This window comes from Melanotaenia boesemani, chromosome 8 (genome assembly GCF_017639745.1).
Source record: "Melanotaenia boesemani isolate fMelBoe1 chromosome 8, fMelBoe1.pri, whole genome shotgun sequence".
Taxonomy (NCBI): domain Eukaryota; kingdom Metazoa; phylum Chordata; class Actinopteri; order Atheriniformes; family Melanotaeniidae; genus Melanotaenia; species Melanotaenia boesemani.
The window spans coordinates 9,585,590-9,608,228 of NC_055689.1; the positions used below are offsets into that span (position 1 = coordinate 9,585,590).

Here is a 22,639-nt window from a genome sequence, read left to right on the forward strand (position 1 = left end):
TAAAGTAACCAGCGAGCTGATGTCAGCAATATTTTTATCCATATAGACAGATCCAATGGTCACACCCCTCTGGCCAGACCGCACCCTGGCTCTTCTCCACCAAAGTCCACAAATATTGATGACTACCCACATGAGCCACCACCTGACTTCATCCCTCCTCCTCCTCCAGAACATAAAAATGTTTGAGACATAAAGCCATGTGGAAAAATAAGGGACACTCTCTCTCTCTCTCTCTCTCTCGCTCTCTCTTTCTTTCTCTTTCTTCCTAAGGTTTTTTGTATCAGCATAAAAGAAATAAAAATTTTGTCTTTACCTCCTCTCAGAACCAGATAAATACAACCTTAGATCAACAAAAGTCACATTTTAGTTGTCAGACAGATGAACTCAGGAGTTTATGATCCACTCAGTGAGTGCAACATCTCCAGGTCGTGTGGCTGCAAAACAAGCCCAAACCATCAGTCCTCCACCACCGTGCTTGACAGTCTGTGTCTGGTTTTCACCAAATGTGCTGCTGCGATTTATGATCAAACATCTCCACTTTGGTCTCACTTGTCCAAAGGACATTATTTAAAGTGTCTTGTGATTTATTTAGTTACAACTTTGTAAACGAAGCTGTGTTACCATGTTCTTTATAGAAGGAAGAGTCTTTCTCTTGTAACCCTTTCAAACAATCTACATTTTTTTAGTCCTTTTTCTATTTCCTCATTGAGTTTAGGAAACCCCTTCTAATTAGTATCGCTGGTAAGATCAATGCAGTTAAAATAGTTGCACTGCTTAGCTTCATTTATCTCTTTCAGTCAGTTTACGTGTTACAGCTCAGTCTTTTTAAGGCAGTTAGGCTCAGTAGTCATACCGTTAATATGAAATTACAAGGCTGTTAATAATTTTAGAACATCACCAATCTAAACTAAATCAGGAAGGTGGTTTTGCTCTACTAAACTTTAAAATTTATCAATGGGCTGTGTCAGAGTCTTGTCTGGTTTGGTTCCATATTGAACCCTCCCTTTTTTGCAGTTTATCTGCACTGTCTGACCTTGGGGTGAATTTTCTGGGATGTCCACTTCTGGAAAAATGGCAGCTATCTTGAATGTTGAATGTTTTGTGTGAAAAATCTTCCTCTCTGTAGAATGATGAAGAGTCTTTCTCTTGCAACCCTTACATGCAACCTATACATGTTCAGTCTTTTTTTAATTGTACTGCCATGAGCTTTGAAGTTGCACTACACAATTTTCCACTTTTAAAACTCCATACCTCTGACTTGTTTTAATGGCACAGTGAAGTTTATTATGTACATTTCTGGATTCGTCATTGCCCAGCAGTGTCCTGAGTCTTGGAAACCGCACCTCACAACTTTTTTTTCCCCCTTTCTTTCTGAAGCATCATTTATACTTTCAACTAAATTAATTATTAGTGATAATAAATAATTATTAATTAATGATAGACTTTAAATAGTTGGAAAATGATCATATAAACCTTAACATAGGCAGAAACATTTACTTCTCTAAGTTCTAATGCTGATGTCTTTCCTCCTTGGCATTTTGTTAACAACCTGAATAGCCCAGGCCAGCAAACTACCAAAACTTCTGCTCACACAGATGAGCAATGAATAAAGTGTGCTTGATTAACAGCACACAGCTGCCACTTAGCCTCTGAATTCCTATAGAAGCAGTGAGAATGTGTTTCTTCAGCATGTTAGCTTTTATTTAAATGAGTTGTAATACACTGTAATGTGTCACATTTTGATGTTGACCTAAGGTTGTATTTATATCATTTTAAGACCAGGTAAGGACTATACGATAGATTAAAAACAGTAGACACTGTGTCTGGATTTAGCCAATTTAGCTCTAGTAATATAATATAGTTGTAATCATACAAAGAGCTTATTTTATAGGTTATTTATTGGCATAATCCTTGATATTGATATTTATTTGTATTATGCTTTGAACAAACAGACTTTCATCAACTGTTTCAATGAGCTGTTTATTACAAAAAGACTGTACATAAATTTCAATGAGCACATCCTATTTACAAACTGAGGAGGACAAACATCAGATTCTGTTCCCATGAACATTTAGATTACAGATGTTTTTGTTCTTTTTTCCCTTTATTTCACATTTGATCATAAGAAAACACATTAAAGAAAGGCGCCTCGTCCTGTGATGCCATGGAAATGCTACATGTTAAGTGGTAAACATTACAAATTTCTGCACGTCAGTGGTCGTCTCATGATTTCTCTATGAAAGGAGTATAAATAAATCCCTTACATACAAACTGCTAGCGACTCTTCCTCAGCAGTCTCGGACATAAAAAGAAGTTGAATGCAAAGCTAGAAATACGTTAGGTAGAAAAAGTTGGTTTTTCGGGAAAAACATTGACATGATGGAAAAAATACAATCAAGAATGGGATGCAGCGGCGACTTATTCTCTAATATTTTATACATTATATACGTTCATGCAGAGGCTGAATGAATACTGTCAACATGAAGACGTCTCTTCTGGTTAGAGAGCTAAATATGTTACTTCTGTGCCTCCTTCTTAAATTAAATGCCAATTATCTAAGATGTATACATGATAATGTTTATGTGATGCATTACATACATGTACTCTGATACAGGGATCAGCTTCACTTTTACTTTCTCCAACAATTATTTTTATAAGGGCATGAAATTTATCTTGTAAACTGCCCTTATTAAGACCTCAGGATTGAACTTCACCCTCTTAAAGGTGTCACCGACCTGTTCTAGCTGTGGCACATTACCGCCGAGTCGCCTTACATTCACTACAATACAGATTCGGCTGAAGTGTTTTACAATCACAATGATCAATGTTCACCTTCTGGTTCAAAATAAGGTTGTTTGAGGTTGTTTGGGTTGGTGATTCTGGTTGTTGAGCACCAATGTAAAGCACCACACCAGCAACCACTTACAGAACAGACAAGTCGTGAATGTTGGTCAATACTTCTGAGGATGCAACTCTTGACGTTGCGATCAAATCACAGTTGTTAACTAATCAGTGCAGCTACACACAGTGGAAAACAAACATGAAGACACGCTGCAGTAGTCCGTCCACGTCTCACAGCTCTGCTACAGTAGCTGGACAGCATCACTACGTACACTGACCATGATCAAATGATACAGTTGTGACTTAAAGATATAAAAAAATAAATGCTTATACACAATCACTTTGCCTGGATCAAGTTAAAAATGGCACTGTGACCGATGATTAAATTAACATTCAAGTAAATGTAATCCAAATTTAAAAAAAGGAAAAACATCCTGTCTTGGCACCACCTCCACTGACGCCGACGGAAACACTGGTGAAACACACTGACGAATGAACTGTACTGGCAGCCGCTCACGTTACAGTTTATATATACATTAGAGAACAGAATGAAACTCCACCAGATACAAGACTGTTTTCTTTTTTGTTGTTGTTTTTTGTGATGCATCCTGTACACTCCCTCCCTTTTTAACCACTGACACACAGCATAGCAAATACTCATCTCCAGGTTGTCTTTTCCTCCTCTGTTGATTTAAACCTTCCAGATAAGGTAAGATGATATTTCTGAAGAGGAAAGAGTCGGTCTGATGGTCTACAGTGGACATAAATGAGTAGGAGGTGTAGTGTTTCACCTCAACAGCACCACACTCCCTTTTCTAATTCTTCTGAATGGATCTACTGCATTTAGCTCGCACTACGTATGTATTTCGTTTGTGCTGTCAAACATCTGAGTTAGATTTCTTGTGAGGCAAAAGTGCCAAAGATTTGACAGCCGTTGGAAAAAACTAGAAGGCCTCGGCCTCCTCCCTTTAGCTCCAGTGTAAACTAGCAGACCTCGGACTTCCAAACTTTCTACTCCCTCCTTCTTTTGTGCAATTTTTGTTTTAATCTGACCAAAACTGATGCAAGCACAAGCCTACAAGAAAATAATTTATAAACTCAACATGGCACTTTGCTCCAAACGGGAGCTAAATACTGATGTACATCTTTTCCTGTGGTTGAAACCGAGCGCCGTAATGTGTGGGACTTTCTTTTATTTTTTTAAATTTCATGTTTTAGTCAGCATAGTGCATGATTGACTCGACGTAGTTTCCCGGGAAGAGTCCGGTGACGCCGTTGCAGACGCCTTCGAACCAGCCGTCGTCATTCTTCTTGATGATGTAGATGATGGCCCCCTCCATGAAGGACAGCTCATCCTCCTTATCCTTTGTGTAGTCATAGATGGCCACAACTGGGAGACAGGAGATGGAAGAAAATGAGAGTTTAACGAGCGAAAGTCTAAATGAATTCATTATCAGCCTCCTGGTCTGTTTCTCTCTGGTACTGACCTTTCTCTAAATAAGCCTTTGGGGCCCAGTGGGGGTCTCCATCGGCGTAGGGATCACTGTAGTGAACCACAGCAGCTTCATCTTCCTCATAGTCCACAGGTGGAGGAGGTGGAGGGGGAGCGGGCTCCTCAAACACACCCATGTCCTCTGGGGGAGGCGGAGGAGGTGGGGCGGGGCTGTCTGTTACTGGAACGTGGAGGAGAATTATTACTATTATCAGTGTGACAGCATCAGCATCTTCTAGAAGGCTCCGTGTAAACACATTTAGTTTATAAACATTTCAACTGTTTATTAATATTGTTTTAATTCATTTCAAGTCATTTAGCTATACATGCTGCTTTAAAACCAGCTCTATGGAGCTATTTATTTATTTTTAACTTATCTTGCTTCTAATCATTTTAATGTAATTTATTATTTTATTGTGATTATGTGTTGATGCCTTTTACTATTTCTAAATATCTGTAATGCCTTTGTTTTATGTAAAGCACATTGATTGGTCCTGTACATGAAATGTGCTATACAAATAAACTGCCTTTTGTTTAATTTATTTATTTATTGTTCTGAAATCACCCGGTAAAAACAATACGGAAGATTTTAACTTACTGGAATAAAATAACTTGTCAATATTTTCAACACATGACTCCTCAAACTTGTTTGAAACAAGAGGACATCATCCCACAGTGCACAATGACAAGCACACAATAATTACAGTTAACTACTGCTAGTATTCTTCACTTAATCTGCCACCAGACTGAAACCCAAAGAAAAGGTAGGAGAACCAAGAATAAAAAATACCATTGAAAGTTGCAGCATTTTCTATATTTTCAGGTTACAGAATGTAATTATGCTTAATAACCTCAGAGGCGTGTTAAGAAATTCCTCTTTTAGTAATTAGCTAAATGCTTTGTGATTTTAAACCTTAGTGAAAAATAAAAGTCATTAAATTTTATTATTTTGCACTTCAGAGCATAATAAAAGATCATGTGGTCTTTAACGGGTTGTACTTTGTGGTAAATACAACCTCAGACATATTACACTGAAGAAGGAAAGACATCAGTAATGAAGCAATTGTTGCTCGTCATCAACCTGTGAAGGGTTATCAGGTCATTTGGAGTCTGGAGTCCATCACTCGACAGAGAGAAAGATTAATGATTGAAAAGCTTAAATATTTCTCAACAAGCAGTCAGGTTCTGCGATGCTCAGAGAAACTACAAAAATCCAAGGAGTTACTGTACATCTCAGACTTTACAGGCTTCAGTTAGCATGTTTAATGTTAAATGGCTGAACAGGTATGGTGTTTTTTGGAAGAGTTTCAGGAGAAAGATCATATTTCATGTGAATAAGTGACAGGAATTCTGGGAAATTGTTCTTTGGACAAGTTAAACTAAAGGTGGGATGTATGGAGAAGTCTGGCTTCTCAAACATCCCCACTTTGGTTTAATCTGCATATCAACATAAATACCTCAGACCAACTGTCAAGCACGGTGGTGGAGGTGTGATGATATGGGTTTTCGAACACAGGACCTGGGCACCTTGCGGTCATTGAGTGGAACATAAACTCCTCTGGAGGCCATCTGTATGAGAGCTAAAGCTTGGCTTTTTTATCTATTAATTTTTTAAATAGAGAATGACACTGTCAAGCAACAGGTGTTCTTCTTTGGTTGTATTTCCCCAACATGCAGACCCAATAATGGCCGTGTTCGGAGTTTAGAGGGTGTACCTTCCTTGCATATGACCATACTTCATGTGAACATGAGGTAATGGGTGGATGAGTGTGATTTTCAGCTTGACTCAGTAATGACACTCAAATTTTAACCAAAGTTTATCATGTGCTACAAGTGTCTAGTTGGAGCGAGTCCTCCTGTAGGCTAAGCATCCAATGATTAAAGAGAAACTGCTCGTCTTTTATTTAATTCACGAGTCTGCTCTTAAATTAAAGAACAGGCCCTAAAGCACCAGCAGACTGAAATGAATGCAACTCTTCAGTTTCAATCTGCTTACATAACTTTTTTTCCACAAGGCCAACAACTTGATTTCAGAGCTGTTTAAGCTGAAAAAGCTTCACTATAAAAGAGTAACTGCCCTCGTTTTTATTAGTCTAATCCTTTACCCTCTGTATAAACAGCATTTAGTCGCAGTTTAAGTAAATTGTTGGCAAACGTTTTGGTTATAAAATACACTCTAGGAATACACAATGTCCTGCTGTATAATTAAGTTGTATCCTGCTGCTGCTAAAATGTAGAAGGAGTCGTTTCCATGTGCTTTTCTTAGAAAAAGTAACTTCCAACACAACAGATGCTAAAAAAAAAAAAAAAAAAAAAAAAAAAAAAGTTTCTGTAAATATTTCCAATATTTCAAGTAATTCAAATAAAATTGGTTTTTAAGATTAATTCCCAACGTATGGTGAATTTTATTGTTCCAGTTTTCCAGTATTGTTGGTGGTGAATCAGGACAAGCCATCAGGTCACATTTTCTTTCCTCAGTGGACACAGAGAAGAGGATGTAGGCTTTCAGTGATTCGTAACCATAGCAACAGACAGATATCTGAGGATGCTTCTCCCTCAACATCACATACAGAGTTTTTTTTTTTTTAAAGGGTATTCTGATTGTAGCTGAGCAAAGCAAGTTGCAGTGTGTGGGGATGATTTCAGAGCTGTGTGTCGCCACACATGCAGCCATATTTCCTCACTGATATGACAGAAAGCTTCTAAATGTAACAGTAAAGGCATCTAAATCCCTTATTAGCAAGTCTGCATCTTTAGATGGTGATGTTTTACTTACTGCTCTCCTGCATTCGGGCCACAAAGCCAGTCAGAGGGATCTGTGGGGTCAGCTGGACCATGGGAGGAGGCGGAGGCGCCACAGCCACTGGAGTGGCAACACCCAGGCAAGCAGAGGAAGCAGCAGAGAGAGAGAGAGCGACGGCAGGCGGCAAGAATGTCACAGAGATGGAAAGTCAAGATAATAAAAAAAAAAGCACAAAAAGCTTGTGAGCACACAAAATAATGCAAACAAGATGCTGAGTAGCTCATTAACACAATCAAATCAGATTTTTATGCTGAATCTCTTTTTAAATCTGGCATGGAAGGCATTTCAACTCCATCTGGTTTGTATCAAAAGCAAGGCTCTAACTAGCAGAAGGCTTCAGATACAGTGAAAGAACAGCAAAACACTACACAGATCCAAAAACATGGCAGAGGCATCAGCTCAGCTGGCAAAAAAGGAGGATTTTACCCAAGCAGCATCTGAATGTGAATTTGCAATTTAATCATTTGCTGGGATTTCTAGTTCTGTTACACCTTTATTCCTGCTTTTAGCTACATGGTCAAAGATAAATGGACGGGCAAACATAAAGACAGCTATCCTCACTCACAGACGTGATGTCAAACACATCACACACCAGGTCTGACTCATAAATCACACATAATGGAAGGACGTCTGCAATCTCACTGGGGAGTAAAGCCTTATTCCTCAGGCGTGCTTGTCAGCACTGAGTCACATCCATCCACAGCTCTGACCCTGTGAGATAAACACCCCCCACCTCCCCCCATGTAACGCAAGCAGCTGCAAATCCAATAGATGCTTTTAGTTCAATACAGCTGCACCAGAAGACACCGTAGATACTGTTAGATGTCCCAGCTAACAGACCGCCTCCTCCTTCTTTGCTCTGTGCCAAGAAAGATGGCCGTACTTTCAGACGGGAGCCATTAGAGGAGAATTGCTCCGAGTCGCACCAGCTGAAATAAATCCTACTCCTCTGACAGAACTTATGAATAAGTCCTGGATTTCACCTTGTTTGTGTTTCCTTTTTACCCTGAATTCCTCCTTCTCCTGAATATGAAGCTTCCTCCAGATGACTGAAATAACAATGATCCTCAGGGCTCCAGACTAACGTTTTTCATTGGTTGCACTGATGCACCTAACTTTTTAATTTGGGTGCACCGGCAAAGAATGTAGGCCCACCCCAATTTTCCCAGCGTTGCTCTCAGCATCACATTTTAATACACTTTAATACAGTAGAAAAAGGGCATTGCTTTAATAAAAACGAACTTTAATGCTAGCTGAAATGGATCATGAGGCTATGCTGCATCTGGAAAATTTCCCTCCATAAGGAATTTTCTACCTGGACTTGATGAAATGAAAAATACTTCATTTATCCCAGAGGGAAGTTGTGATGTTTTAGTAGTTTTTGGTTTTCTTTTGTACATTTTATATGCTTAGTGTAAGGCTGCTCTTTTGTGCGACCTGTGGAGCCCTGTACTCTGACACACTCGACCAGACTTCAGTGATTATGGTCCCCTCCCTTTATGAAGGCTAACCCACTCATTTTCAATGGGCATAAAATCTGTTTCTATGTAATAAAATCAAAGTAAATTTCTCCTCTATTGTGTTGAAAGAGGTTGTTTTTGTTTGCAAGTCTAACTTTTCCTGTTTGTAGTTTCTCACCTGAGTTCTGTTGGAACACTGGGCCCCCGTTGATGTGAGGCTGCTGGGAAGATACAGAGGGTGCACGGCGGTAGGTGCCGGTGGCCGACACCATGGAGGACGAGGAGGTGGTGGAGGAGTTGTGACGGGAAATTTGGCGGGAGATGGTGCCGAACTGGGACATGGGGATGGGACCCAAACCGGGGCCCTGGGGCACCGAGGCTGAGGATGCAGCCACTGTTGAAGCACGGGAAGCCATTTTTAGGATTATATTGTCACTTCAAATATCAATAACCAAGACCAACGTAGTGATGCATAGATGAGGCTGTGGAGTCAAAGTTAGCAGAGCGGCTGGGTTACGGCTGCTGGGACTCACCTTGCCCCATACTGGGAGGTGAAGGAGTGGGGACTGCTAGAGGGATTCCCACGCCGCTGCCTCCACTGTTCTCCCTGCCACCGCTGCCACCACTGCTGCCACTGTAGAGACGACAGAAAACAGTCTGAGGTGACGAACGAGACAAACCTAACATGACAAGGTTTGACATCCTGTCATCACTCTCATGTGTCATCCTGTTATAGCAATCTTCTCGTTACTGTGGGACAGGTTCACAGTTCTGCAGACAAAAAACCTGACACGGTTTGGTTATATCTGCAGTACAATACAGTGGCATCTGGTCTCATCTGATCTTACAGTTCACATAGATGTAAATATTATCTACATGTTGGTGTTTTAGGACAGAGGAAGAAAGGGTGTGTGTTACCTGTGTGTCCTCGGTCTCTGGTTGAGTGAAGCTGTGCGTGCAGGGCTATGCTGGTTTCCCAGTCTGGCCGGGCTCGTCATGTAGTCATTGGGCACCACCGGAGGCTTCACGGGCTCCAGCGTTTTGTAGGAAGTGTTACGTCTAGATTCAAGAGAAAAGGAGAAAACAGAAATATAATTGCACTTATCTAGGTTTTAGCTCTTCGGCACACCCTACAGTTTTGGGATGGAACAACACTGCCGTAAAACCAAATCACAGCCCCTCCATACACTGACATGGTGAAGAGGCCAGCAAAAAAAAGCCCATAAAACCAGCCAGCAAACACTGCAAATATTAAACACTAAGGTTTAGTAAAGTTATAGTGTGAACAAACTTTAGCATGAAATTTACAGAAACTCTCCCAACGTTTCAAAATGAGAAGATCTTATTTGCATGTTTGTCTGAATTAGGACTGAAATGGCAAACTGAGGCTTCATCTGTGAGGCAGAGATGGTACAGATTCGCCTGGTAAATATAAAGGATAAACATGCTGCTGTTGTAATGTGTAGATTTTAACTGTGATACAAAGCAATAAAGTACATACAGTATATATGTGTGTGTGTGTGTGTGTGTGTGTGTGTGTGTGTGTGTGTGTGTGTGGGTGTGTGTGTGTGTGTGTTCTTATACAGTAATAGACAACAGGTAATCCCTGATTTACAACCTACAGAGAGCAGAGGGAGAAATGATCTTGATCGTACTTTTCTCATGATTATAAACTTGACTATCAGCAACTTCACCAACAGAGCCGAGCAAAAGAACCGATTAGTTATTACTAACGGATACAACAAAGCTAACTCTGGATGGATCCGTCTGTCATCCTGTTTCTTTCTACATCAGTAAAATTCAATCTGTCCTGTTCATTTTCGTCCTTTCTTCTCGTACACTTTATTTATTTTTTGTTTCCTTTTCAGTTCATCTGCCAGGATGGACTTTTTTTTTTTTTTGTCTTTTTTTCCCCAAAGGTTTCTTTGTAACGGTGACAGTGTTTTTTGTTTTTACTCTATATAAAATGGTAAAAGTGTGTTATCTAGTTGTTAGTGCATGACATGGTACCGTAAAGCAAAATAGTCTTGAACAAAAGCTATGAACTGCACTCTCTCAGCCCCCAGATGCTCCGGGACAGTTTCCAACCTGCACAATAAAGGTTGGTGTCCTTCAAAATGAGTCAGAATAATACGTTTTAAGATTCACACGAGTGTTAGGTGGTGAAAAACTGTTTTACATGTCTTCTACTGCAAACACCAGTTTAAACAACCTGAACAGCGTTTGAGGGGGAACCTTTTTCACTGCTGCACCACTGAACATGCATGCAGCAGAGCAGCTGTGTTAGTGGAGCTGTTGGATGGATGAAGTTCAGAAAGTAAAGCTGTAGCAGACAGTAAATTTGAACACGAAAACATAAAAATCGAGTCATGTCTGCTGTCTGGAGATACTTTGGTTTTATTTTACTGTACAGAAATTGCTGTTGAGCTATAATTGTCACTGAAGGCAGCAATCAATTTGCTGCACCACCTTAGCTGAAAAACATGCTTTGGAGCACCAAACATGTATGAAACTAAACTTAGCACCCTCCACATCCTCAGGTATGAATGGAAAAGCTTTTAGATGCGATTGCTAGAAGTAATGCCCATGACAAAAAAAAAAAAAAAAAAGCAAAAGGTGGGTTGAGGAAACCAGCGCCATCAAGAGATGCTGGATTCCACATACTGTAGACATTCAAATATTCTTTCTTTCTTTCTTTCTTTCGTTAAATTTTGTACCATGTACAATTTCCATAACAATGGGATTGGCTCTTAGCAACTAGCTAGTAGCCAGTCTACTGCGGTAATTCTTCTTTCAGTCAGCTGAAAATGTCGTAACACCCAGTCATGCAAAGAAAAAACAAAATAGCATCAAACACAGTAAAACTGCTTTCATTGTGAAACATGCTGTGGTATATAATTTTGCTTTGACTGGCCTGGAGAAAAGCTGGAACCGCAGCACCAACAGAGACTATGATGAACTGCTTCAAATATATTCTCTTTTAAACTGCAGCTTCTTACCCAAGCGTGCCCCGACCAGCCATGGGGGGGCTTGGAGGCTTCTGTGAGGGTGGGTTGTTCCTAGAAAGGGTCCCTCCTCCTCGTCCTGCCGCATTGTTCCCATGTTGCTAGAGAAGCAAAGACAAGTTAAAATGCTGCTCTCATGTGATGTGATTTGCTGACACCATGGTTTCTCCTGCTAATGAATATTGAAGCTAAGGTTCGTTGAAAGAAAGGATGAGGAGGAAATTTGGATTAGTTTCAGCTGACATCTCATCTTTAATTTTCAATTTAGGGGAAAGACGCTATCATGTCCACAGACTAAGAGGAGACATGGAGAGAGGAAGAGAAGATGAAGAACTATGATGGAGGAGACCTAATGGGCTCATCAATGAGTACACAGATAAAAATAGTCGTAAGATCTGATATCATAGCATATTCTGTAAATCTGAAATCTGAATCTTACAGTGTAAAATGTTCTAGACATTTGAGATGGGCTTTTTGGACCTTGATACTTTACCTTTGACTTTGTTCAACATCAATAAGCTAAAGAAAGTTTTAAAAGGCAGTTGTGTCTTACCTTGGCCTTAAGCCACTGAGTGCAAGCAGGTGAAAAGAAAAGACAGAGAATAAGACATGCTCATTGGTTAATGGTTACAGAAGGCAAATATTTTGGTTTTTAGTATGAAAGTGAAATTAAAACACTAAGAATGAACAACAGTTTTATATCCAGTAAATAAAGATGAAAGATTACAAGCGATTACTGGAGAGAATGAAGGTAAACACACTCCTATACGGTATACAGTATAAGCAGTTAAGTGGCTGCTCAATAAAACTACTTAAGTTTGAACAGAACATCGTCTTCTAATCCTATCTCTGCTCAGAGTTGCACAATGAACATGCGCAAAGAGGGGAAAAAAACTACAGAGTGAGACATCGTCTTCTTTTTTTTTTATCTCTGCTGATAGTTGCACATGCGCAATAAAATACGCCAGGGAAAATGATGGCGGCGGACTAGGGAACAAAACAGCGGCAGAGAACGTCAGTCTGGAATGACTTCACGTTAAACTTACAAAATAAATTAAATACATATGAGATTTGTAAAGCAGACCTTGTGTACCACGGAAGTACGTCTGCAATGCTCGAACATTTAAAGAGGAGGCACGTCAGACTTACTTAACAACCTCAAGCAAGATTTCAAAGCTGAAGGTGAAATAAGATCCATTTAAAATAATCATGAGATACATAATCAGATTGGTCGACTAGTCGTTTTAATAGTCATGACTAATCGACCATCAGAATAGTCATTAGTTGCAGCCCTTATATTAACGTAATTGTCTGTGGTGATTTTTTTTAGATTATGAAGTCAGTAAAATTCAGTAAACATGGAGCCTAAAAGACCACATTTCAGTCACTATTCCAGCCTTGGTTTGTTGTTTGGTAACAAAAACAGCTCAAAATAGATGTTATGGCAACCAGATGTTGTGGGGCTGAGTCAAAACAAAAATCAAAAAGAAAAGGTTTGAAGTGAAGGTATGGGTTAAGGTTGGGCAGGATGTGGTTGAAGTTTTGGTTGCCTGCAGGAAATCAAGTCACTGAAACGTCCGCTGATGTACCATGACTGTGTTTTCTGAACGGTTGCCAGGCTGTTGACTCAATCTCATACCAAACAAACAATAGAGCAAACTTTTAAATAACTTGAATAAAAAAAAAAATCATTATAGCATCTCACAGATGTGGACCAGTTAAATTATAGGATAATCAAAATTCACACATTAAAAAGGAAGAAATATCTTCCCTTTGTTCCACTTTGTAAACAAACTGAATGATAAAAACCACAGAAAACACAACCGTTCATACAAATAGTGAAACTTTCCACATACTCAGACGCACGTGTGCATGAGTTTTTGTTTGTTTGTTTGTTTTGCAGAGGACTGAGCAGAAGTCTGGAGCTACCCCTCATACATCATATTTAACCATTTAAAGAAGTTTAAAACATTTAAAATGTTTTGTTGTTAGTTTGTTTTTCTTTAACACTGGCTTATGAATCGTTTAAGCCCCGAACTCCCGAACATGGGATGAACCAGCGTCGTGAATAACAGACAACAGCAGCTTGGCTCATTATTTGCTCCAATTTCTGAAGTTGAAACTATGAAAGATAAACTGGTTAGAATGGTATCTTAACCAACAAGATGATTCTTAAAAGCAAAAAATGTCATATCTCACCATCTCACCATGGTGTGCAGCATGCCCTTAAAAATTGTGCAAACCAGACAAATGGAGGAAAAAAGGAAGCAGTCTTACAGAAAAAAAAACAAAAAAACTTTAACAGCAAAAGGAACAGAATCAGAAAGTAATGTCTTTAAAGACCTGAACCCGGACCTGAGAGATGCATCTGGACCTTCAGCTGATCCAGTTTGTCTACAAGGTTCTGGCTGTGTTGAAAAATAAAGCTGCTCGAACCAAATATTGACTTCCCAGCTTGTCAGACTGGTACAAACTCTGTTTTTGCCTTGTATATTACATTTCTGCTCAGGTTTGCACATGTTTCAGTAAATCAGTGCACCTGTTTCCTGTTTTCATGGTGAGGAGTGGCTCTAGACTCTTGCACCGTTCTGAGTCTGACTCCAGGCTTGTTTAACGGCCCGTTATCAATTTAAGACTCATTTAAATTTTTAGACAAGCCACTAGAAATAATGAGTAATGCTTGAGCTACATGTGGCCTGTTAATGTTTTAAGTGTCGCACCAAGACGAAAACTGGGCTGTAGGACAGAGTGAGGTCATAAATAACAGGCTGTGATGTGGGCTGAAACTATGTCGCCCCGGTGACTCCCAGAAATTCCAATAAAGCTTATTGCGGTGAAGTGAAGTCATTCGTTCATGTGTGTGACTGTCCCCCCCACCTTCCCCAGCTCGAGGCTGACCTCCCTTCTCTGCTTGGCTGAGTTGGATGTGAGGATAAAACATAGAAGGGTGGTGATCACGCCTTGAATGCTCGAGGGAATCCACCACAGCCAAGAGGAAATGGGCTGTAAGCATGGAGCGCTAATAAGCTGCAAATCATGTTTCCCCCTCACAGCATGAACACACTGTAGGGTTTGTAAACGTACAAAAACAAAATCACAAATATTCCCGCGCACATGCATTAATATATGCAGCTCTTAATACAGCATACTCCTGTTTAGCAGCAGCTGCAGCAGCCAGTATCAATCCTTCTGAATTATTCACAGATGTGTGCAAGAGAGACAGTGAACAAGGGGGGTGGAGTGCGATATGCATTTGTATCTGCACTGTTTTACTCCATGAAAAGATATAAACATAAAGGAAAGGAAAATAATGTAGAAACAAGCTCCAAAAATTCTAACATAAACCTTTTTAAAACCTAAAATTAAATACGTTTCTGTATCCAGACACCTTTAAAAAGAAATCCTCCCCATTTTATTGCATCTAACATGATCTGCAAGGATTTTCTGCAGAGGCACCATCTATCTACAGCATCCTGAATGATGGCTGATTTGCATAGCGGGCCATGCCAGTTCTGTCTCAGTGTGAGCCAGCTCTCAAAGGAGGAAACATGAGCTTTTGAATTTGAATCAGCGGATGTTTGAAAATCAGCGGACAGCCACTATCTCAGCAGAGACAGACTCCAGGGGTGGGGGTGTTAGGTGTGCAGGGGCCAAATCAAGCACATTACACACATAACTGTGTGTACACGGTCGCCCACAAACAGACACACAGCCTTGTAAAAGAGGGTAAGAGAGAGGGGAGAGGAGAGGATGGATCATGGGGAGAGAGGATAAAAAACTGAAGAATGAGGCGGAAAAGGGTTGAACGGGCTTTTTCTATCATTCAACAGTTGATGTGATGGTGTGGAAAAGGCTTGGCAAAGATGTCTACCCACTGCCTGGACAACCACCAAACATTTCCCAGCTCAGGATGGTACTGGGTACCAAAAAATAATAATAATAATAATAATAATAATTTAAATAAAAAATTGTAAAAGTGAGCAAAAACATTTAAAAAATAAAGCTATAAATAAAACTATTTTTAAAAAATGTATAATTTATAAAAATATATGAAATCATAAATACAATAAAATAAACATTTAAAATAATTCAAATTTTAAGAAAAGTAAAAAATTATGTAATAAATCAGTTAAACTAAAGCTTTAATTAAAATTAATAATTTGTAAAAATATAAAAAAATAATACAATAAAAATAAACTTAAAACAATTGATAAAAAAAAACTTTTACTACTTTTCTATAAATAAAACAGCAAACAAATAAAATAAAGCTTTTAGAAAAATGTATACTTTATAAAAAAATATAAAACAAAATAAATAATTGTACAGATTTATAACAAATCTAATAAAAGCAAAAAATAAAAAATTAAATAAAGCAATAAATAAATAAAAACAAATTAAGCTTTAACCATTTGGCTACCAGCTTAGCAACTTCTTAATCAGCTTCTAAATCAGCTAAAAGGTCGACGTATTGATCAGCTTGCTGCAGCCGTGGATGTGTAAACAAAATCCATGAGAGCAGACAGTGATCATGAAAGCGCCTGGTGTTAACTTTACTGATACACAACATGATTAACATGACAAACCAAGACAAATCATCAAGGTAATGACTACAGCAACAGTCTGGTTGTACGGAAGCTCCATCAGTGTTTACTTGATTTGTAGAAGTTAAAACTACGTAACATATTTTGCATTAAAAAGTATAAAAGTTTTTAAATTGGCAGAAAGATGGCAATGATTCTTACTTTGACGCCATGCCCCACATCATCCAGCAACGTGTAGTCGATGGGTTTCCGGATGTAGCGCACCGGCCGCTCCATGTTTCCCGGGGCGATGATCTTGTGCGTGCGAGATGTGTTCTTATTCGTCGTCAGGATGCCGATTTCTCTGCGTGCCACTTTCTCCTTGTGAATGTCCACCGTCTGTAAGAGAGAAATACAAGATGACACCACTGACAGAGGATATTGAGCTTTCTGGTTCATGTCACGTTATATTATTTTACATATTTGGAAATTATCTTAATTCTCATTAACAGAAAAATACCTCAGTTGATAATTATTTACCGTTTTCAGATCTACAACAAAAGGAAAGGTATCTATATCCTGATAGGGTAATAAAACTAGTCGAATACAACGTCACACATACAACAACACATGACACATTAAACATTTCTTATCCAAAATTTAATATGAATGCAGAAGCAGTATGTGAAATACAAAGTACACTCTTTCTGCTTCTAGAGGAATAAAGAAAATAAATAGCAGCCAGGTGCTGCTAATCAAATGCATTGGATTAACTGATCATCAGCAAATGGTAGCACCTCTCACAGCAAAGGAGGAAAGACATCAGCAAAGATCTCACAGAAGCTGTTGTTGCTGCCCGTCCATCTGGGAAGGATTATAAGGCCATTATTTGACAGTAAGATTAGTCATAAGAGCAAACAGTTGCAGACAGTAGCCAGTCTTTTCTGGAGTGGACAGCCAACAGGTTCTTCCCCAAGGTCCGACCTTGTTGAACTTATTCAGTGCACAGAGAAACTGCAAAAAACGCACGAGCTACATCTCGGACTGTTCAGGCCTTAGTTAGCATTTTAAATGTTAAAATTCATGACAGAACAGTTAGAAAATGACTGAACAAGTATGGCTTGTCTGGAAGAGTTAACCAGAGAAAGTCTCTTCTCTCCAAAAAGAACATGGCTACACGTCTTAGGCCTGCAAAGCTTCATCTGAAAAACAAACCACAAGACATCTGGAACTAAGTCCTTCAGATAAACGAGACCAAAAGTAGAGATGTTTTTCTATGATATGCAGCACCTGCGATAACCAAAGACAGCATATTAACATAAACACCACATACCAGCTGTATGGCTTTGGCTTAAACTAGGTCTTCTTTTTTTAAATAAATAATAACCCCATGTAATGTGTTATTCTTCTGAGACTGTATTTCTATAATATTCAGACCTAATATGAACCAGATACTTCACATGATATTAGGTAATAGGTGGAAGACTGTAATCTTCTGTCATGACATTCAAAATTTAACCAAATGTTTTCTTGTCCAGAAGTGTCTCCTTAAACTTAAGCTATGTTGTAAAGAAGGGTGGGCCGACAATACGATAGATAATTCACACAGGAAATAAATACTTCAAGTTATTGTAGTTTAATGTGGTTCTGAAAGATTCTGAAACATAGGGTGTACTTAGTTTCTTAGGTAAAAAATAATGAGGTGTAATATATCCTTTAAATTCATCCCAGTGTGTGCATACAACTTATTGTAAAACCTGGTATGGAACATGGATAATTTCTTTATTATGTCCTAGTTTCACATGATTGTACTGGTAAGCCTTAGACTTTGTTGACAGACAATCACAAAATAATTTTGAGGAAACATTTCACGCCTATGTAGGTCAATTTCACACGTGTCAGAACCATTAAAAGCAGATTTAATGAGACAAGGAGTTTAACTATAACCAGTAGCTGAAAATATTAGACTAACATGTGAGCAATTACAGTCATTATCACTCACAGCAGGCACCTGCACGGACTGTCCCTCAGTCTGTGGATGATAGATGGAAGTGGAAATAGTGAGCTATGCAGAGTGGGAGGGAAATGATTGGGAATGAGTAACAGCTTTCAAATACTAATAGCAGTGCAAGTGCTGCCAATCCTAAAACATTTAGTAAAAGAGATTAAATAAGACTGCAGATATGTGTTAATGTAAGCTTGTGACGCCCAGGCAACATGGCTGCCACTTCGACCTCTCATCCAGCAGCTCCACCGCTGTGAGAAACCAAAAATCAGAAAGTCTAGTGAGCAATGCCGAGTTAACCGAGTCCTTCTCGCTGTGTCTGACGTGAAGTCTGAGATAATTATAGAGAACATGTCGGGCTCTGTTTTACTTTTAAGAAAAGAGGAAACTGAAGCGTCACGCCCAGCTTCAGCTGGGAAGTAAAAAAAAAAAAAAAGCCTATTTCCTGCCAGTAAAAGGGAAGGAGAGGCGAAGATTAGAGAAAGTGAGAAAAACAAAAGAGAAAGGCAGATACTATTAGACAGAGAAACACTAAAAGACAAGAATATGTGAAGGTATTAGATGTTTATTAAAAAAAAAAAGTAAACTAGACATAGGATACACAAAGATAAACCACACAGTGTCAGTATTTAAGCTCTAACATGTCAAACATGCACCATTAACACAAAGTACTGCAAACAACAGCTCTGTGCTAACTGACTGTCAGCATTATTTCAACATTTCCTCTGAACCGGCGTTACAAAAGGCAGCGATGTACGTGGTGGTCTGTGTGAAACATGGAGACATAATAACTGTTACCTAATCACTGACGACACCATTCTGTCTGCCCTTCCTGCGATCTCTCAATCTCATTTTCTTTTGTAATCTCTTTACTCTAATAGACATCTGGCTGTCTGTTGAACCTCTGCAGAGTGTTTCTGGAGCAGATGGTACAGATCTGATGTTCACTGTTGGATCTTTACTGTAGTTTCAGTCTAATTAATCGGTTTTCACAGAACCAAGCAAGCTGAAAGACAGGGGGAAAAAAATTTAAAAAAATCAAAGGTGAGTTACTAGTTTCCACACGCTGAATGGATTCTTTCTGTGGATTTAATACTCCAGAGTAATGAAGCATCCTGTAAGTGTGTCATCATAATCTTATGACTGTACGACGCAGTACGAAGCCAGGTTGATCATGCACGAGAGGAGCTGACCGATGGAAATTGGGTCACTGAGCTGATAAATGATGATTTCTGAGAATGAAATAAAAGAGATGAATCTGAAAGCAAATCTGGCAGAAACGATGTACTGCTAAACTATCCAAAGGGAGCATGTTCATTACACTGAAAGCACACACACACACACACACAAACACACACATGTTGGGCATCTCTGATTAAACATGCTGCATCAGAGTCTTCCATGGCTTTTATAAATCAGACTTGGGTTTGGCAGCGATATCTGGCAACCTTCCTTCAATAATCCCATTTTAACTGTTTCAGGTACACAGCGAAGCAAGTTTCATTCAGCTTCTGTATGCGGAGCAAAGTCAATATTAACATGTCTGCATGTTAGAAGCCTGTAGTGACCCATCACGGATAAATCATATTCTCTTTATGTCTTTTGAAATAAAAAGGGTTTGTTTTTTTAGTAGTTTGAGGTAATTTAGTGATAATTTCATCACAGGGTTTGTTCAGAGAGCAGTTGGTGTGATTATGATTATAACATCCTGAATATATAATCCAAATAACGGCAAATTCTTTTTACTTCCTAAAAACTGATATTAGCTGTAACCCTGGAGTCATGTGCCTGATGCATACTCATATTAAAACTAGTGTATTTCTGCAACCAGGTCTGTTTAAAAACTTCTAGTCATAGTAAAGGGAACACAGGCAGCATATGTGTTAACTGGCGAAGGATGAATGAAGATGGCACACAGCACAAATTTAAAAAGTTTCAGGCTTGCCTAAAGAAAAACAAACACTTTCAGGATTTATATACATAATTCTTTAAAATGATGCAGCTGTAGCTCCAAACATCTATCAGATCATAGTAAAGTATGTGAATGTTATCTCTGCAAAGACCAACTGAGAGCGGTTTTACTACAGACAGTTCAGACCAGGTCTCCAAAGTGGCCATTTTGGCACAGACTGGCACCATCTGTTCTCAAATTCACACAATTGGGAGACCTCAGGTTTTAAAAGGTTAAAAAGATTAAGGTAAAGAATCAAGAAAGACCCAACTGCAGAGCTCGCTTCTCCAGCCTCCCATGTGACCTTTCTCCTTCAACCCCTGTCCTCTGGGCCAATGGAATTTCAGCTTGATTACAGTTTTATCTTGATGAACTGAAGACGTTCACAAAACAGACTTTGAGTTATTTATGTTAACCGTCTTCCAACATCTGTTTAGAAAGTAAAGAAATAAGGTGAGAAAGAAGCAACGTGTTTGCTAATTTTAATTTTTATAACACCTATAAAACCTTGTTTGTAATTTGGTTTGACTTTTTTTTATCACAGGTGTTCATCTAAAGTTTAAAAGGAACCTGATTTAACTAAATATTATAGTATATCACCATGCATGTATGGTTTATACCCAGGGTGTAAAGCACAAGTTTAAACATGATACAGTAAGACTAACTAATAAAGTGAAACAGAACAAAATTACAGAGGTTTTAGTACAGACACTTCAGGCATGGTCTATCATCTGTTCTCAAGTTTTAAAAGGATAAAAATTCGGTATGGGCTGGGTTCTCCTGTCCTGTTATTCTGTTTTTCCCAAGAGTTGTTGCATTGTTAATCTGTTCTGATCATAATAAGTTTGGCTTTGCTGGTACGCTTAAGGGTCTGATCTGCAGTTAATGTCATTAATTACACCGTCAAAATGAAAAAAGCTGAAGCTGATGAAACGAGACTCCACAGTATCTGTACTGTTCACAGCTGCAGTGTGGTTACCATAGAGAGCTGTTACCAGAAATAACAAGTGGAGGACATGAATCACAGTTTCTAAAGCATCAATAACCAGGTTACATTGTTCTGTATGAAGCTGCACCTAATGCCACTTTATCCTGCGTCGTGTAGCGGGAAGTGAAAAAGCAAACCAGGAGAGAGTGCTGGCGTCAGGATTTTACTTCATTCCTGACGGGCTTAACGAAGCCCAGAGAGAAGGGTCGGGGCGCTCACTGGCTGACAGGCAGGGTGGCCGCCCATTCAGAGGATAAGCAGAGAGAGAGGACTGCTGATGGAGCATGCAGGGCTAAAGAGGGGCTGTGGAGGTTTGGCATGTCGTATAAAAATCTGGCAGTCTTTATAACGTATGGATGTGTTATTGTTGCCCTGGAGAAAAATCAGCCAGTGTTTGTTTCACTGTGCTTGAATAAACCAAATCTATTAAGACTACACGATGATTCTGCATTATTCCTGGAAAAAGCACAACAGGGACACAAAAAAAAGAGCCCAGAATCCAGACTCCACAGATCCCAACCTGTAGGATGCAACCAGACCGAGAGGTGTGGTGTCTACCTGGGAGATGTGGTTGATGGAGGATTCCATGCGTCGAAGTTGCGAGGCCTGGATGTCCAGCAGCTGCAGCACATTGTTTGCTAAGGCATTGATCTGGTAGGCAACGCTGGCCAGAGACTGGGTGGTGTAGGCTTTGGTCTCCTCCAGGGCTTTCTTTTTGTCTTGTGCCTGACGGAGAGAAAGGAAGAAAAAAGCAGAAGTCTGAACATCAGTGGAAGAATATGTGGGTGGAGAAAAAAAATGGAGAAGCTGGCAGAGAAAGAGCTGAACTCCCATTTTTACTCTCTTATCAGTGCTGTGTGAGGAGAGTGAAAGGCCTTTTTCTCCAGGGAGTGGTGTCTGACAGGACCGCTCTGTCTCGGCTGTTTTTAAACTACAAAGTGCTGTTAAAGCCCTGAAGAGAAGTGGAGATGAGCTAGTGAGTCTCTAAAGAAATGACTTTATGGGGTACAGCGCAGGCTGGAACTGGACTTTGAATAAGTCGGATTTGGAAACGTGAGACAGGTGCACGAGCCCACAGAGCAGGAATGCCAGGACAATTTATGGCATCCCAAATCTCTGTCCGGCTGCGCAAACCATCTGTTTCTGGAAGCCTCTAGATAGCAATGAGACTGAATGGGCATATTTATAGTTTAGAAACAAAACAGGAATAATGCAGCCACACACAGTGAGGAATTCCAACAGCCAGTCTTTTCAGGGTATAGGACTACAATTGATTGGTAAGGAATATGGAAATTGTTCAATTTATTATACATGATTAAAAAACAAATAAATCTTGCATTAAAAATTAAATAAATAATAGAATAAAACACCTCATACAAAAGTGTGTACTGCTATATTTAGAAAGATAACATTCAGTTTACTTTATTTTTTTTTTTACCTCAATGACTTTGGTACCTAATTTATATTCTTGTTGCAGCTGAAACATGTGGGATTATTTATAGATGTGCATTCTACAGTGCCAATAAAGTTATTGTGAAGTTATGCTGTCCCAAAAGATGGCCCACTTTTGCCCA

General features: G+C 39.3%; 2 protein-coding genes across 5 annotated transcripts in view; one reads left to right on the forward strand and one right to left on the reverse strand.

Annotated features, from left to right (window-relative positions):
- The window catches only part of LOC121644297 (amyloid beta A4 precursor protein-binding family B member 1-interacting protein-like), a 19,747-nt gene extending 16,490 nt beyond the window's left edge, over positions 1 to 3,257 (forward strand). Inside the window, exon 13 of the mRNA XM_041992161.1 lies at positions 47 to 3,257. Coding sequence (XP_041848095.1) covers positions 47 to 186 — 140 coding nt within the window. The 3' untranslated portion in view covers positions 187 to 3,257. The remainder of the gene's footprint in view (positions 1 to 46) is intronic.
- LOC121644296 (abl interactor 1-like) overlaps positions 1,962 to 22,639 on the reverse strand; it is a 26,144-nt gene continuing 5,466 nt past the window's right edge. Inside the window, exons 2-11 of one of the 4 annotated variants that reach the window (XM_041992157.1) lie at positions 21,624 to 21,791; positions 16,344 to 16,520; positions 12,155 to 12,169; positions 11,596 to 11,702; positions 9,515 to 9,655; positions 9,130 to 9,230; positions 8,775 to 8,990; positions 7,110 to 7,196; positions 4,329 to 4,514; positions 1,962 to 4,231 (exon numbers count right to left, since the gene is read on the reverse strand). In XM_041992157.1, coding sequence (XP_041848091.1) covers positions 4,056 to 4,231; positions 4,329 to 4,514; positions 7,110 to 7,196; positions 8,775 to 8,990; positions 9,130 to 9,230; positions 9,515 to 9,655; positions 11,596 to 11,702; positions 12,155 to 12,169; positions 16,344 to 16,520; positions 21,624 to 21,791 — 1,374 coding nt within the window. In that variant the 3' untranslated portion in view covers positions 1,962 to 4,055. The remainder of the gene's footprint in view (positions 4,232 to 4,328; positions 4,515 to 7,109; positions 7,197 to 8,774; positions 8,991 to 9,129; positions 9,231 to 9,514; positions 9,656 to 11,595; positions 11,703 to 12,154; positions 12,170 to 16,343; positions 16,521 to 21,623; positions 21,792 to 22,639) is intronic. The other 3 variants (XM_041992158.1, XM_041992159.1, XM_041992160.1) reach the window with 3 other exon arrangements.